At 40.5% G+C, this 16,819-nt stretch overlaps 1 protein-coding gene across 1 annotated transcript in view; it reads left to right on the forward strand.

Annotated features, from left to right (window-relative positions):
- Positions 1 to 16,819, forward strand: part of COL28A1 (collagen type XXVIII alpha 1 chain) — a 169,901-nt gene that overhangs the window by 91,174 nt on the left and 61,908 nt on the right. Inside the window, exons 22-25 of the mRNA XM_066353840.1 lie at positions 1,855 to 1,923; positions 2,528 to 2,596; positions 6,461 to 6,529; positions 6,761 to 6,829. Of these exons, the coding sequence (XP_066209937.1) occupies positions 1,855 to 1,923; positions 2,528 to 2,596; positions 6,461 to 6,529; positions 6,761 to 6,829 (276 nt within the window). The remainder of the gene's footprint in view (positions 1 to 1,854; positions 1,924 to 2,527; positions 2,597 to 6,460; positions 6,530 to 6,760; positions 6,830 to 16,819) is intronic.

The raw sequence follows: 16,819 nt of genomic DNA on the forward strand, positions 1-16,819 counted from the left end.
AACTTTATCAAAGTCAGCAAAGGTGCTGCATAAAAATTTATATAGCCGGGCCCAGTCCCTAGGGCTCTTGAATTAAAATATCTGGGACTGACCATCAATAGATGAACTGAATAAAGAAGATATGGTATATATATATATATATATATATATATATATATATATATATATATACACACACACACACACACACACACACACACACACACAGGAATATTACTCAGCCATATAAAAGATCAAATTTTTAACCATCTGTGGCAGCATGGATGGACCTAGAAGATATTATGCTAAGAAAAATAAGTCATACTAAAAGAAATACCATATGATTTCACTTACATATGAAATCTAAAAAACAAAATAAATTAAAAAAAAAACAAATAGATGCATAGATACAGAGAATAAACAGACGATTGCCAGGTGGGCAGTGGGTTGGGGGGTGGGAGAAAATGGTGAGGGGATTGAAGCACAGATTGGCAGTTACAAAGTAGACACATGGGTGTAAAGCACAGCGTAGGAATTCTAGTCAATAATAGTGTAATAACTCTGTATGCTGCCAGTTGGGTACTAGATTTGTTGGGATGACTAGTTTATAAATTATATAAATATCTAATCACTATGCTAATACACTTGAAACTAATATAATATTGAATGTCAACTGGAGCTGAAAAAACTATTGTTTCAATATCTCCGGGACTGAAAACCTAGACTCTGTATTTTAACAAATACCTCTGATGATTTCTTACTCCCTAAAATTTGAGACTCATGGTCTAGAACTCTCACCTGGCGCCCAACTTTCTGTCTACTGACAGCTTGTCCCCGGGAACAGAGTCCCTGGGTTCAGGGACCCACACCCCTCACGCCTGGGGAAAGAGATAATTGTGCTGTCCCTAGGTAGAACATAAATACTACTCACTATTTCAAACTGAGTCTTTATTGAGACTCAATATTGAGACACCAAGAAAAATTGTTTGAATTTTTCTATTTGAAAATTTATTTATTTTTTTACCATATGTTCCCTACTTCCAAAAATGGATATGAGATAGTTTACAATGGAAAACTGTCATACAAAGGGCCACAAAACAAAATAACAAAGGAAAACATTATGAACTATAAAAACATTATTTATATCCAAAGTATACCCAAAATTTATGCTGCAGATAATGTTATTATTGAGCAATTATTTCCCTCTGAGTTTCCTGGCAAATGACAAAAGGGAAGCACCAGGAATTGCATAATTTTTGTTAGCTAATAAAAGGATGCACAAGAGATAAAATTTCCCTAATACTTAGGAATTAATTTAATGCATTTGTTACAGGCACTGAAACCTTATTTATCAATAACTTTAGTAGTGGTTTAACAAAGATACTAAAATATTTTCACATGGTTCTGTGAAACAGACAGGTCCTAGTATTTTATTTTATTTTATTTATTTTTTTAAGTGAGAGAAGGGGAGATAGAGAGATTCCCGCATGTGCCCCGATCAGGATCCTCCTAGCAACCCCTGTCTGAGGCCAATGCTTGGACCAACTGATCTATCTTCAGAGCCCAGCGCTGATGCTCAAACCAATTGAGCCACTGGCTGCGAGAGAGGAAGAGAAAGGGAAGGGGGAGAGGGAGGGGAAAAGAAGCAAATGGTCACTTCTCCTGTGTGCTCTGACCAGGGATTGAACCCAGGATGTCTGCACTCCGGTCCAACACTCTATCCACTGAGCCAACTGGCCAGGGCCAGATCCTAGTGTTTTTAAGTGCTGGAAACACATTTCTATGTTTTTTGTAATATAATCCCTGTATACAGTTTTTTGTTTGTTTGTTTTTCTTTTTTGCTTGAAAATAATGAGTATTTTGCTCTGCTTTTAGGGTGATCCAGGGGTTATGGGCCCTTTTGGGATGCCTGGAGCATCAATTTCTGGACCACCTGGGCCAAAGGTACACATTCATAGGGATATTTTTCTTTTTCTTAGACAGTTGGGGGGAATTATTGATATCAGTCAACTAGAATTTTAGTTTTGGATGAACCCAAAATATTATCTAGGTCAAACCTGATAGATTAAGCAAACTAAAGCCCAGCAGCAAATGTAAGATTAGAAACCAGATTTCTTGCTCCCGGTGGAATTTGTCATTTCACCTGAATTACCTCCCTCAAATCCTAGACCTTAATGCAAGTAATAATTTACCGCATTTATTAAGAAGACTCTGCTAGGATTTGTGATCAGCAAATGTGACAGAAAAGAAATCCACTCAGATTTGAGAGCATTCCCAGACATTCTTACGGTATAAATATAAGAGTCTAGATGGGCCCCTCTGATTTTAGTGGGCTTTCTCTAACCAGCTTAGAAGTCTTTAATGACAGGTTTTATTTACTTAGGATTTGAAATTCCCCTCAACTATACTAGCAGAGTGTATTCTCAAGATCTGACACTGACGGATTAAGCCCTTTACAAATTGCCCGGTCACTATTTTTGCCCCCTGCCATTGTGCTTTCTCGGGCAACCTGAAGTCTGAAACTCTGAACATTATTTGAAATGTGCAGGGAGACAGAGGAGGACCCGGGGTCCCTGGATTTAAAGGAGAACCTGGCATTGCTATTCGAGGACCAAAGGTATATGCTTTATTCATGATCTTTTAATTTTTTTTTTATATGTGAGAGAATGAAAGTCGAGTTAATGCATGATAAGTCAAGGACTGAGAATCTATGTTGATGAACTCAAATGAAGAATATGCTATTCCCTTTAAAAAAAATCAAGCCGACAGATCATTTATTTTTCATAAATGTGGGGGATGATAACTCCTACGGATAAATTTTTGCTGACTAAATGGTTGTTTGAAAATACCCTTTTTGTAATGTCTGTGATACGAGATTATATGGCCTCTAGCCTTTTTTGTTTACATATTAATGGCCAATGTATCTCTCCTACAAAACACTGCCTAAAAAGTTCATTTTGGAAGCTTTATTGAGTCACATTTCTCTGCTTTGTTATCTATCTTACAGAGCTATTTTAAGTGAAAATGCAAATAATTCTAGGGGAAGACATCTTTAGAAGTCATTTCTATTTTTCCATGGCAACAAAGTGCCATTCCTCTCACACAGCTCCCAGCATTGCAGCAATATTGAACATTCCAAATGTCAAAAAGCACATCCCCAGGCATGAGAAAAGGCTTCAGAGCTCCAAATCAGAACTCAGTAAATTAGTACCATGTTGTTATGTAGCTTTGAAGCTGGCCTCAGTTCTATCCCATTGTCTCTTCTAGATAAAAGGGTTCAAGCACTAACATCAGTGATTTTCAAAAAAAAACAACACCTTGGCCCTGGCCGGTTGGCTCAGCGGTAGAGCGTCGGCCTGGTGTGCGGGGGACCCGGGTTTGATTCCCGGCCAGGGCACATAGGAGAAGCACTCATTTGCTTCTCCACCCCCCTCCCCTCCTTCCTCTCTCTCTCTCTCTTCCCCTCCCACAGCCAAGGCTCCATTGGAGCAAAGATGGCCCGGGTGCTGGGGATGGCTCCTTGGCCTCTGCCCCAGGCGCTGGAGTGGCTCTGGTCACAGCAGAGCGATGCCCCGGAGGGGCAGAGCATCACCCCCTGGTGGGCAGAGTGGCGCCCCTGGTGGGCATGCTGGGTGGATCCCGGTCGGGCGCATGTGGGAGTCTGTCTGACTGTGTCTCCACGTTTCCAGCTTCAGAAAAATACAAAAAAAAACAAAACCAAAAAAAACCACCTTAGGACCATCTTTGAAATAGAATTTAAAACCTATTATGTACTGGTATAAGTTCTTTTTGAAGGTCAAGGAAGGATCTTAACCATCATTGTTCTTAATCACGTTAGCAGTCATCTTTGCTGGAGTGAAAATCTTCTGGTTAACTGGGGACGGAGGTTCCAGAGATGCAGGGTATTCAAGCTGAAACAGAGAAAGTCCCGGATAAACCAGAACAAATCCCCAGACACTGAAGCACATGGGTACCCAAATAATGTACAACTCAAGGAGAAAATGCCAACTTTCCTAATGCTAAAGCTCTAGTTATGACCTTGATCAAGAACATTTGGGTGACAATTTTCATATTGTTTGATAACTTCCTGGATCTGTGTATTCCTAGGTTTATGATTTATAGTTACTTCTCTCTATCTTACTCCTTACAAAAGAAATAAAATCCAATTACATATACAGCTAGGGTTTATAAACCCCACCTGTTTTCTACTGATCATCATTGGACATTGTTGGTGACAGTATTTAAAGCTAGTTGCCTCTTCACTCCAAGCATTTTCTAATCCTTTGGCCTCTAAAGATGCTCTTTCTGTCATTCTTCCCTAATGTGTTGGCTGTTAATCATTTGTGGGCTTAAATACCTGATGGAAGTTTTGGCATATTAATTCATCTTTTCTGTATTACTTCAGGGCGCTCCCATATCCCCCCTAAAGCCCATTTCAAAAGATCTGATTAAGATTTCTGCCCTAATTTATGTTGAATGAAAGACACACTTCAAATTCAATCACTCTGCAAGACATTTTCTTGAATCTAGTGCAAAGAGGCCAAGTGGCAAAAAAATGTGTTGCGAGGAGTCCAAAATAAAAGTCTGAGAAAGAACACTTCTGTTACCCCCCATCTCCTGATGGTCCTGTGAACATCCGAAGTCACAAGCTAACTGCAATTTTTGCAGGAGAGAGGATAGATTTCTCTAGGAAAAAAAATGTTTTAATGTCCCCCACCCCCACCCCTGGTGTGGGTGCCAGGGGATAAACAGCAGCAGCTGCTGCTAATTTGTTATAGCCTCGGGATTTATAAATAAAAACCGAAAGTGAATTTTTATCTCGCTTTTCTTTTCCTTTTAACTTAACCAGAAATCTGTTACTGCTTTGTTTTGGTGTTGGCCTGCTCCTTGTGTCAGCATGGAGAGCAACGAACATCTTATTTTGGGATATATCCCATATGGATGTTTAAAGCTTTAACCTTAAACACAGTTGGAATAGCATAATAAAATGCTTTTGGGAAGGGGCCTGTCTCCTGTAGTTGGAGTTATATCCAAACTCACCTCTCCAGAAGGCCTTGCTTTTGCTCTCTGTCACACAACTTTATGTAGATTTTTGTGGATGGTCAATCATAAAGTTTTAATAGTAAATTTTAATAAGTGACTACATGTGTTCTGAAGATGATCATTCTTAAGAAGGTTAATAATATAAAACCAGTCTCTTAAATTTAATGGGGAAAAAATAGTTGTTGCATTAATGGTCCTCAAACTAATTTAACTTTCTCATTGCTTACAGGGCATGCAGATTTCCCCCCATCCAATCAATCACTCTTTTCTAGTAGAATTAGGAACATTTTGGGGAGTGGGATTTTGCGCACCATTTTGTTTTAGAATAATGGCAGTTGGATTTCAGCATCTGTTTACGTGTAAGAAAAGTACTGAAAACCCTGTGGCTTATTTCCAGTCTTGGAAAACAAAGGCCTATCTATTAGTAGAGTTTCTTGGTCTATTATGGTAAAAGCCATAAATATTTCAAAACATGAACAGTACTTGATCAGAATAATTGATGTGTATTGGCAAGGGCCATTGAAAGAGTTATAGTAACAATGGAATATGGTATAAAGGGAATACTACAAGTTTTAAATGTAAGGGCAACAGAGATAGTCAATAAATCTTCTAGAGGAGTCTTCTTCAGTTTTTTCTTTCTCTCTCTCCATTTTATCAATACTTTAGCAAAAAGTTTCTATAATCTATTTGTAGAGAGTTACACATCTCAAAAAACTGTTGTTCAAAAAGCAATAATGACCCTTCTTTTTCTTCTACATAGGAAACCAGTAGTTACTATTAAAAACATCATTTGATGCCTAAGCTTATCAATACAAAGCAATTTTTATAATTTTGCCTTGGTCTCAAAGTATGAACCACAGACTCAGTGTCCTATTTCCTTATAATTTTTTTAAATGAATCTTTTTTAATTTTTCACTTGGACTTATTTATTCCCCATGTGACTCAGGCCCCATTGAGGAAGACAATAGATGTAACATTAACACACAGTTCTCCTACTTTACACTTGATATTTTGCTCTGTATTCTTTTTTACTCTTTCTCACATGGTGCTTACTAAATTTTCTCATATTTATACTTTTCCCTAATTTATGCTGCAGTAAAAATCTGTCATTTTAAAAATTAAAATGTTAGCAGCCAGCCATCTTCTAATCCCTTGGAGTGTGTCTCGTACAGAACACACTATAATGTTCTGTAGGAAATTGGTAATGGTTCCTATATCCCTACATGCATTCCATGAGTCCCACCGTACTCAGTGGATAAGACTTATAAAGAGATAATGAGTTACCATATAGAGCAGGATTTCCTCCTAAAATTTTTCAAATCATTCCTTTGTGCATATCAGATCCACTTTTGGAACATTGGGTTTTACTGTGCTTAAGTTTTGCTGAGTGTCTCATAGTTCAGTCTTATGATATCACCTGGTGTTAAAATTTACCCAGGGTGCCCAGGGCCCTCAAGGACCAGTGGGAGCTCCAGGACTCAAAGGCGATGGCTATCCCGGTGTGCCTGTAAGTTTGGACATTGCTTTTATTTCTTTCTTCCTTCCTTGCCTACCCTCCCTTTCCCCCATTTTCCCTTCTTTCTATCCTCCCTTCATTTTTTTCTTTCCTTCCTACCTTCCCTCCCTCCCCCTCTCTCGTGCTTTCATTCTTTCTTTCCTTTCTTCCTTTCTTCCTGTCTTTCTTCATGAACACTGCAAACAACAAGATTTCTCATTCTCTCCCTCATTTGTCATCTAGGGACCTCGAGGATTACCAGGACCCCTTGGACCAATGGGTTTACGTGGAGTGGGGGACCCTGGAGCAAAGGTAAGAATTTCAAGTAGGTAACATAGTAGATGCTGAAAAAAAAGGTATGTGACTTTGGTAAAGTTTTCATCAGGCATGATAATAGAGCCATCTAAAGAATTGATCCTCATCGATGGACCTCATGGGGACCTTGCACTAATTTGAGCATGTAACTTAACTTTATGGTTTTTCTCTTGCTTTCTTTGTGGCAACTCTCATGTCCCTTTGCTGCTTTGTCTTCCTGTCCCAAGGTCAGCGTTTGGTCCAGTCCTCCTGTCTTTCCTAGGTGCTCTCATCCAATCCCAGGGCTCTAACCATTGTCCATGTGCTAATGGCATTCCCTCCTCTAAGCTCTGGTCTCACCCATGTAGTTTCTTTCACATAGATCCTCTTAGATTTCTCACAGATATCTCTAACCTAACATCCAAAAGAGAATTTTTGAGCCCTGGCAGGATAGCTCAGTTAGTTAGAGCTTCATCCAGAAGCACAGGGGTTGCCAGTTCGATTGCCGGTCAGGGCACAAACAGGAACAGACCTAGGTTCCCGTCTCTCTCTCTAAAATCAATAATAATAATAAAAGACAAAGGAGAACCTTTGCCTGTACTATACGCCTGTAAATGGTAGTGCCCTGCACCTCACACTCATGCTGTGACCCCTGAGTCATTCTTGGTCCTCTCTTTTCTCTCTCCGTCCTCTACAAGCTTGACGGTGAATCCTGCCAGTGTGGCGGGGGGCACGGGGGACCAGCAGCAAGAACGGAAGGGGCAGAAGCTGCAGTCAGCTTGCGAAGGGCTGGGCTATTCTGGGCCCTGGCTGGTTGGCTCAGTGGTAGAGTGTCATCCTGGCTTGTGGAAGTCCCGAGTTCAATTCCCTCCTCAGCCATGAAAAGTGGTGCGAGCTTGTTCTCAGCACAAAGAGAAGCCACCACAGTGGGTTTTTGTTTGTTTGCTTTTGGGGAAGAAAAGACATATGATCTGATTTATGGTTGTAAAAGGTCCCTCTGCCTACTAGGTAACGGAAGGGCAGAGGTAGAGGAGGGAAGACCACACTGGCCTATACTATGCGCTAGTTCAGCTCATTCCTGCTTCCAGACCTTGGTTCCGTCAGAATGGCTCACCTCCCCGATCACAAATGCCCATAAAATATCCTCCCTCTCTCCTCTCCCTCCCACCTCATCACTATCATTGCCTTGTGTATTCCTACACAGCCGGTATCACTTTCTGAAATCATCTTGCTCATTTACCGTCTTGCGTGTTCTACAAGAGTTAATTTTTCTGAAGGCAGGCTCTTTGTCTTGTTTCCTGCTAACCTCCCGGCACCAGAACTAGGTGTGCTACCCACTAGGAACTTCATAACATGTTAAATGAACAAAAATTAATGAATGATTAATACTACCCTATAGAGAGCATTTTTAGAAAGCTATTCTGGGCCCTGACTGGTTGGCTCAGTGGTAGAGTGTCAGCCTGGCTTGTGGAAGTCCCGAGTTCAATTCCCAGTCAGGCCACACAGGAGAAGTGACCATCTGCTTCTTCACCCCTGTCTCCCTCCCACAGATATGGCTTGAATGGCTCAAGCAAAGTTGGCCCTGGGTACTGAGGTTGGCTCCATGGCCTTGCCTCATGCGCTAAACTAGTTCAGTTGCCGAGCAATGGAGCAGCGGCCCCAGATGGGCAGAACACCCCCCCATTGGGGGCTTTTGCTGGGTGATCGCAGTTGGGGCGCATGGGGGAGTCTGTCTCTCCACCTCCCTGCATCTCATGTAATTAAAAAAGAAAAGAAAGCTATTCTGTAATTTGAAGGGCCTAAATGGCCCTTTTATAAATTTAGAAGTTATATTTAATAGGGCGACACTGGTCCATAGAAACACATAGGTTTCAGGTGTACATCTCCATACCATGTGAACTATTCACTGAGTTCTGTGCCCATCACCCAAGTCAAACCACTTTCTCTCACCAATATGTGGCCCCTTTTACTCCTCTCCCTGCCAACCTGCTCCTCTGGTACTCACTTCCCTTTTGTCTATGTCCATTAGCAGAGAACATTTTTCCTTAGAAATACACCCACTCAGCTTTATTTATTTATTTATTATTTTATTTTAGTAAGAGGAGGGGAGGCAGAGACAGATTCTGGCATGTTCCCTGACTGGGATCCACCTAGCAAGTACACTAGGGGGCGATGCTCTGCCTATTGGAGGTCCTTGCTCTGTTGCAACCAGAGCCATTTTTTAGCACCTAATGTGGAGGCCATGAAGCCATCCTCAGCACCCGGGGCCAACTTGCTCCAATTGAGCCATGGCTGCAGGAAGGGAGGAGGAGGAAGAAGAAGAGGAGGAGGAGGAGGAGGAGGAGGAGGAGGAGGAGAAGGAGGAGGAAAGAGAGAGAGGCAAGATGGGGAGGGGTGGAAAAGCAGATAGGCACTTCTTCTGTGTGCCCTAGCCTTGAGTCAAACCCAGGACATCTACATGCGGGCAGAAGCTCTACCACTGAGCAAACCAGCCAGGGCCCCACTCAGTTTTTTAAGAGCTTCCAGGTCTTTAAAGAGAGATGTTGTCATTGGTCAATGTCAACTTTTTTGTCTGGTTGTTTTTTGTTTGTTTGTTTGTTTGTTTGTTTGTTTTTTGGTGTCTGCACCATCACTTAGGAGTGATAACACCCTGATACTGCTCTGTATAATGAATGGGGCAGGCGTTCTTTTGTCCTCTCCCAGCGGAATCAAAGACTGAAGAGCCAGGACACTGAATATCATCTCCGACGCAGATCTCGATTCCTGCCCTGTCTCTGTCAGGGTTATGAGAGTCCAGGGAGAGGTTGTGTCTGCCAGTGCCGAGTAAACCGTGCAGAGGAGACACACCCCAAGGGGCCCTTATCAAGGTGCTGGCTTGGTCAGACTGAGGTCTGACTCCTATCTTCTATCACACCTCAACAGTGTCCGTAACCATACTGAATGTGGCCCTTGCAGTCTTCTTTTTTCTTTAAGGCAAAATATCTGTCAAGTGTTAAAATTTAAAAGAAAGAGAAATTTTAATACATAAATCTCATTATTTTTTGCTCTGAGTGAAACATTAGTAAAAATTTTATTACACTAAATATTCCTTTAGTCAGAGAAATAGAAGCTTAGTCCTATTTAAAATAAGGCATGATATAACATGTGATAAATATATACCAGAATGTATTTTTATTTTAATGGAACCTTCTGATCATTTACATTTCCAGAGTAGATTATTATAAGTATTTGATATAAGGATATATGTATTATATTAATGTGCTATTATGTTTCTGTCTTACAGTGAGCAATAATAGCACAAACAGGTATTTAGACACAAATGGAGAACATTTGAAAAGTAGATTCTTGTGAATATTCACCATGTCAGATTATTTAACATGTAGACTGAAAACATTTACTAAGATATTTCATATACTGTTTTCCTCAAAGTCCCTTGTATTTGTTTTCATGTACATTTAGATGAGAAACATTGAGGAGGAAAAAGAAAGTGTTCTTTCTCAATTTGATCCTTTTTTGCTTTTGTTTTTTGGTAACAGTCAACATGGTGCCAGACCTGCGTCTTAAGCGAAACATTACCTGTGTTCGTGCACACAGGAAGTGGAGAGGAAGCAGCAGCTTAGAGCTCGCCTCTAGCTGAAGGGAAAAGGGAGCATTCATTAGCTAGGTCCTGCCCCAGTTCGCCCACCACCCCTCTCAGCTGCCTTCTCCCTCCCTCTGCGGCCTCTCTGTAGATGCTGGGGAAGTATGCTCTCCTGGCTATCACGAGCCCTGCAGGCAGATGTGAGGAGTGAGCTAGTCTTAGAGTCAAAGAACTTGGATCATAAACTTGACAATAAAGGAAATTTTAAAAGCAAACATCAGCGTGTCATAACTTTCAAAATCATTTCTCCTCTTTTAAAGAAGCCTTAAAGTCTCTGTGTGGGTCATACCCAGCCCCTTCTTTTTCCAAAGGAAAACTTGGGCCCTGGCCGGTAGCTCCGTTAGTTAGAACATTGTACTGATAGGGTACACTTAAAAATCAACCAATGAATTGAATGTATACATAAGTAGAACAACAGATCAATGTTTCTCTCTCTCTCTCTCTCGCCTTTCCTCTTCCTCTAAAAAAATCAATAAAAAATTAAATATCAATAAATAAAAATTTATAAATAAAAAGAAAAGAAAAGAATACTTGGAACACCCACAGACAGAAGCTGGTAAAGAAAGAAAAATATTTGAAAGAGTCTAATTCCCACTGAACTTTGTCCCTCTGGATTGGCAGAGTGAAGGTTAAACGCTAAAAAGTATCTAAAGTTGTCAATGGTAGGAAAAGTATAGGACTTAAATGTGTGCAAAATTCTGCTCCTATTTTGACTTTCAAACTGGCAGAGAAATTAATACGTGTGTGCAGTTGTGTAGACATATATATCTGATATGTTTTTCATTTAAACTCTGTGTAGTCGCCTTAAAATATTTGCCTTAGGGCATTAACTTATAAAACAAATGTGTTTTGAAATGAGGAAACCATTAAGGTTGACGATTAATTTATGGTGGCTTTTAGTGATATTTAGTTAAGGACACATGTGTTTAGCATATGACACAGACATTTGAATCAAAGCTTCTATGTTTCAAGACATATAAAAACCAGTCCCTGACATCTTGCACCCTTGTGGTGCACCGTGGCTTTTTTCCATGTGGAAGAATTCCATATGACATCAGTAGCTATAGTACTTCTATGTACATTACCTTGAATTTGATCCACATTTTGACAAGAGCTTCTAAGAAATTTCTAAAATTCTTGTCAAAACTACAACATTCAATAGTAGATATAGTTTTAAAATCCACTTAGGAAACATGCCCTGAAGAGGAACAGAAAATGTGATTTCTCGCTAAGTGGGAAGTGCTCATTCAGTGCCCTGACCCTTGGACCCAAACTGCCTGCTTTTAAAAGGGAAGGCAAGTTCAAAGATCCTATCTAACATTGCCTGCATTCCTTGACTGCACCCCTAAAGACTAGAAGGATCCTTTCTGATCTGGGGATAGTCATTATCTAAATCTCATTTCCTTTGAGAAGCAGATGACTCTTTGTTCCTGTATTTTCACCCCCAAAGGCTCGTGAGGTGCATACTGCTCCAAGGCTGATTCACTGACATCTCTGTTCTTGGCCTCTTAGAAGAGAAATGAACACATAGAGTGGCCCCCTGAGCTCCATAAAGGCAGGGCATCCCCCATGTACCTCTTTGAGCCTTATCAGCCCCCTACATGTGCCAGTTTATCACAGAGAGATGCCATTGCCTTCCCCCAAACTTTAGAGCAGTTGAGATCAGGCCAATTCTTACCCAGAGATCAAACCTGGCTCTGGGGCCCTCAAGGGACTTCTTAACCATCAAGTGGTTGGTCTAAAGTCTGTGGGCAGAAAGACTTGTTGGGTTATTGTTTTTATTATTATTATTGCACATTACCTAAATATTATATATTATATTACTAACTAAATATTTCCTGAGTATTGTGACATTTTTATTTATTTATTTATTTATTTATTTATTTATTTATTTTTTTTTTTTTAATTTCTGAAGCTGGAAACGGGGAGAGACAGTCAGACAGACTCCCGCATGCGCCCGACCGGGATCTACCCGGCACGCCCACCAGGGGCGACGCTCTGCCCACCAGGGGGCGATGCTCTGCCCCTCTGGGGTGTCGCTCTGCCGCGACCAGAGCCACTCTAGCGCCTGGGGCAGAGGTCAAGGAGCCATCCCCAGCGCCTGGGCCATCTTTGCTCCAATGGAGCCTTGGCTGCTGGAGGGGAAGAGAGAGACAGAGAGGAAGGAGGGGGGGGGGGTGGAGAAGCAAATGGGCGCTTCTCCTATGTGCCCTGGCCGGGAATCGAACCCGGGCCCCCCGCACGCCAGGCCGACGCTCTACCGCTGAGCCAACCGGCCAGGGCCTGTGACATTTTTAAACAATCTTATTATTTTATAGATAAGGAAATCAAGAACCATGGAGCAACATGCTGCTCCATAAATAGTTTTGATACGATATTGTGTTTGTGTGTGAGAGGGAGACTATGAATATGGATGAATGAATGGAAGACTAAATGGATGCATGGATCAGAGCAGAAAGAATGACTTGGCCTGGTCTATAGATGCCCAGTCTTCAGAGCTGCTGGCCCTCTGGCTGTCATGGCCCCACTTCGTATTCAGTTGGATTGTTTCTCTCTCCAGTCTAGTTTTTCCATTGTTGTGACTTAAATTATGTAAACATTAAAGACAAGCATAAACCTAAACCCCAAAGAGTTAAACATTTTCCAAAAGCTTTAAATGTTTGAATATTGTAAATACATGTTTTATTTGACAAAAGTGGCTCAGAGTCATAAATGAAAATGCAAGTCTGTGTGAAATTCCACTGAGTATCATTATTCTAAAAATGTTCCCAGCGTCTGAATCGGACCTCTGTTCTCTACAATGGCTCACATATGTGCATACCACCACAGGCAGAGGGGGAACAGAGGAGCGATTCACACAGCGATGCACTAGGGACTTGTAGGTTCCACGGCGGACGTGGACTGGACAAGGAGCTCCATTTTGAACAGGGTCTGAGAAGAAGGGCTGGCCGAGGATACAGACCTCATGACAATGAAGTGAAAGGTCCGGGATTCCAAAGTGGAATTGAAGAAAACCACCTCCCCTAACATGACTACAAAATTGCTACAGTAGAACGTAATCAGCTAAAAAAATAAATAGGTATATAAATAAAAACAACAACAACAACAACAAAAAAACAGGACTAATTAAAGCCAGAGCCATATCAAATTTAAATGCCAAATGACTTAACCTTGAGAGTTCAGTACAGGTCACATTTAAACCAGGAAAACTTGACTAGGTGACTTTTCAAGGTTGCTTCTCAACTCAGTTCTAGGCAGGGGCTCTCCAAATCAGATCTGTACGCCAGTCAATCCTATAATTTTCAGTATTGCTTCCACCTCTCTGCTGTTTTCTCCCTCCTACATTTCTCTCCCCAGGAGTCCACACATACCTTCCCTCTTGAATATACTCATTACATAATTAATTCCAGATTGGTACTTATTTTTGTGGTAGTTGGAGCCTTAGTAATTATATCTTAGTTTTATTTAAGAGCCAGAAAGAAAGAAACATTAAGCAGCTGCTAAGGATCACTTCTACTTCTACCTTATTTTAAAACTCAATCATTCCTTGGTTTCATCATTTAGTAGAATAATATTCAGTGTACCATTCTTTGGAAAATTCTTAAGAAACTAATTCTTTTCAGAGTAAATTTAATTTGCTTCTTATTGTCCCCAAAGTAAAAACAAAAGCCTAAAATCACTTTTAGAACAACTCAAACTTGCTTGTACAGTCTTCTCTAAGAGTGACAGGGACATATATTGACATAAACAAAGGGAGAAATAATGATGAAATCCTTATTAAAGGGTATGGGGAAGAGGGAGGAAGAGATAGTCGAATGGGCTGTTTTATCTCTAAGAATGCTATCTTCCCAAATATTATATTTAAATCTTATCAAACACAGAAGATATAATAGATTTTTTTTTATCATTGCTCTACTTGAGACCTCTGACACTTATAAACTATGTAACCTCAACTAGTCATTTAATCTCAGTGAGACTTAACCTTCTCATCTTTGATTTGGGATAGGAATGCTACCTCACAGTGTTCACCTGAGAAATTAATGGATTTATGTCTATAAAACATTTTTTATGAATTTTAACATACTGAAGTATTGTCATTAGCAATAGTAGTCATAGTATGCATTACTCGGCCACATCAAGTATATTGCAGTATGGGTAAAAAGAGAGAATAAGAATTTATGTAGGCAGGAGATCTGGTATGAGACCAATCAAAACACTGGGGGAAGCCACAAAATTGTGGCAATGGAGGGAAAACGGAAGGGGAAGCCTTAGATGGCTGGGTACTTGTGCAGACTGTGTGGGCCTCCTAGGAATCGTACAATCGGGATATTTTCATTCTTCTCTTTGAGAAAGTGTGATTGACTCGGTGTAGGAAAGAACTTTCACAGCCACATAGCCATGTGTTTGCATGAAGTGACCGCTAGGAGAAAGTCCGGAGAAGTTAGCATATTTCATCTAGCCCCAGCCAACGCCAAAGTGAGCGATGAGCTCTGGAGTCAAACCTTGGTTTGAATTGCTTCTGCCTGCATGGTTTTTGGTAAATCATGTATCCTCTTGAGCCTCAATTCCCTTATCTGTAAATTAGAGTAACTTGATGTTAATAGGATTGGATAATGAATGAAAAGTACCTGCCATGGAATAAAGTAGTAAATTTTAATTATTATTTATTTTATTATTAATTAAAATAGTTTTAAGATGAACCAAAGCAAAGATTTACTAATGGGAAAATAAATGATCATGAAAGGGCTTTTGCTTTTTTCTTCCTTTTTATAAGTAAAAGATTCAAGAAATGACTACTAGGATCATAGTAAGATTATGTATGAGTTTAAAGAGGTTGAAATGAACCACTCTGCAAGGTTATGGTCCAGGTAAGACCTTCACCTTATAATTTGTTAAGTTCACATATGCAAGTACTGCAGATAGTCCTAAACTTGACTGTTTGCTGTCAAAATAAAAGGAATGTCTCCTGTCTAGTTTCCTTTTTGTGGGCCAAAAGGAAGCTGTAGGCAGTCTAACTAGTGAGTTGTCATTTTATTTATTTGTTTTTTTTGTTTGTTTGTTTTTGAGGCGTGGAAGTGGGCAAGTAGGGACAGGACTTAAACTGTGGTCTTATGAAATTGATGGATATAGTTACAAATGGCAACTCCAGAAGTTGCTTTCTGGTTTGCTCCTTGTCTCCTAATGCAAGGGCTCCCTCTGCAGGCGCCAGCGACCCTCAGATATTTCATGGGAAGCTTAGCCCAGCCATGCATGTCCCTGATGCAGTTCTTTTACTTACGAGGTTCATGGTGGACTTTGTCCACTGACAACAAAACTAAAAATGTCATGGTAAACACACTTCTTTGGTACCGCTGTGGCAGAATCGGTGCTATCGAGTGAAGTGAGTGTTGACCACACTCCTCTTACTTACATTCACCTGATGTTGTAACCTAGCATGGGCACGTAGCATATGGAACAAAAGACAGGATGTAGTTTTAAGGAACTACCATAGTAGAGAGACACCACCTCTGTGGACTCACACAGCTCATAAGTGCCTGATATTCCCATTGACTGAAAATTGTGGTACATATACACCAAGGAATGACCCTAATACCATATTATTGACCAATTCTAACATCTGCAGACAATGCTAAGACTTGATTTAAAGTCTGTCAAATTCATAAAAGCCTGTATCAGATTATGTTGAAATAGGTCAAAAGATACAAAAGAATATTTTGATAGATAAAACACAAGTATACGTCAACAAACATATGAATAAGAATGGACAAGTTATTTGAGGTCAATGTTGCAGTACCACATACAACCTGGGATCACACTTTTATAAGCTCATTTGCCAAAGTTCAAATATAAAAAGGGCAATAAGGCATCTACAGGGTCTCCTATGCTGCTGCATTGAGACTTCTGACACTTTTAAATGGTGAGGATTAGGGGAAGCTAAATAAGAGAGAAAAGAATAACAACAACAAATCTGATGTGTCCTAAAAGAAACAACTTATTTTAACTATTTTCCCCACTAGCTTTCCCATCTGGGATGTGTGTGTGTGTGTGTGTGTGTGTGTGTGTGTGTGTGTGTGTGTATTAGTGTGGTAAATACTAATTGAGAAAGTGGTTTGACTAAAATCATCATAAGAAGAGTACCATATATTAAGTAGTGTCAAATTCTTTCTTAAAAGAAATACTACTTTAGCCTGACCAGGCGGTGGCACAGTGGATAGAGCATCGAACTGAGATGTGGAGGACCCAGGTTTGAAACCCCAAGGTCGCCAGGACTCATCTGGCGTGGGCTCAAGCGGGGGCTCATCTGGCTTGAATGCAGACTTACCAACTTGAGTGCGGGGTCACTGGTTTGAGTGTGGGATCACAGACAT

The sequence above is a fragment of the Saccopteryx leptura genome, chromosome 12 (genome assembly GCF_036850995.1).
Source record: "Saccopteryx leptura isolate mSacLep1 chromosome 12, mSacLep1_pri_phased_curated, whole genome shotgun sequence".
NCBI lineage: Eukaryota > Metazoa > Chordata > Mammalia > Chiroptera > Emballonuridae > Saccopteryx > Saccopteryx leptura.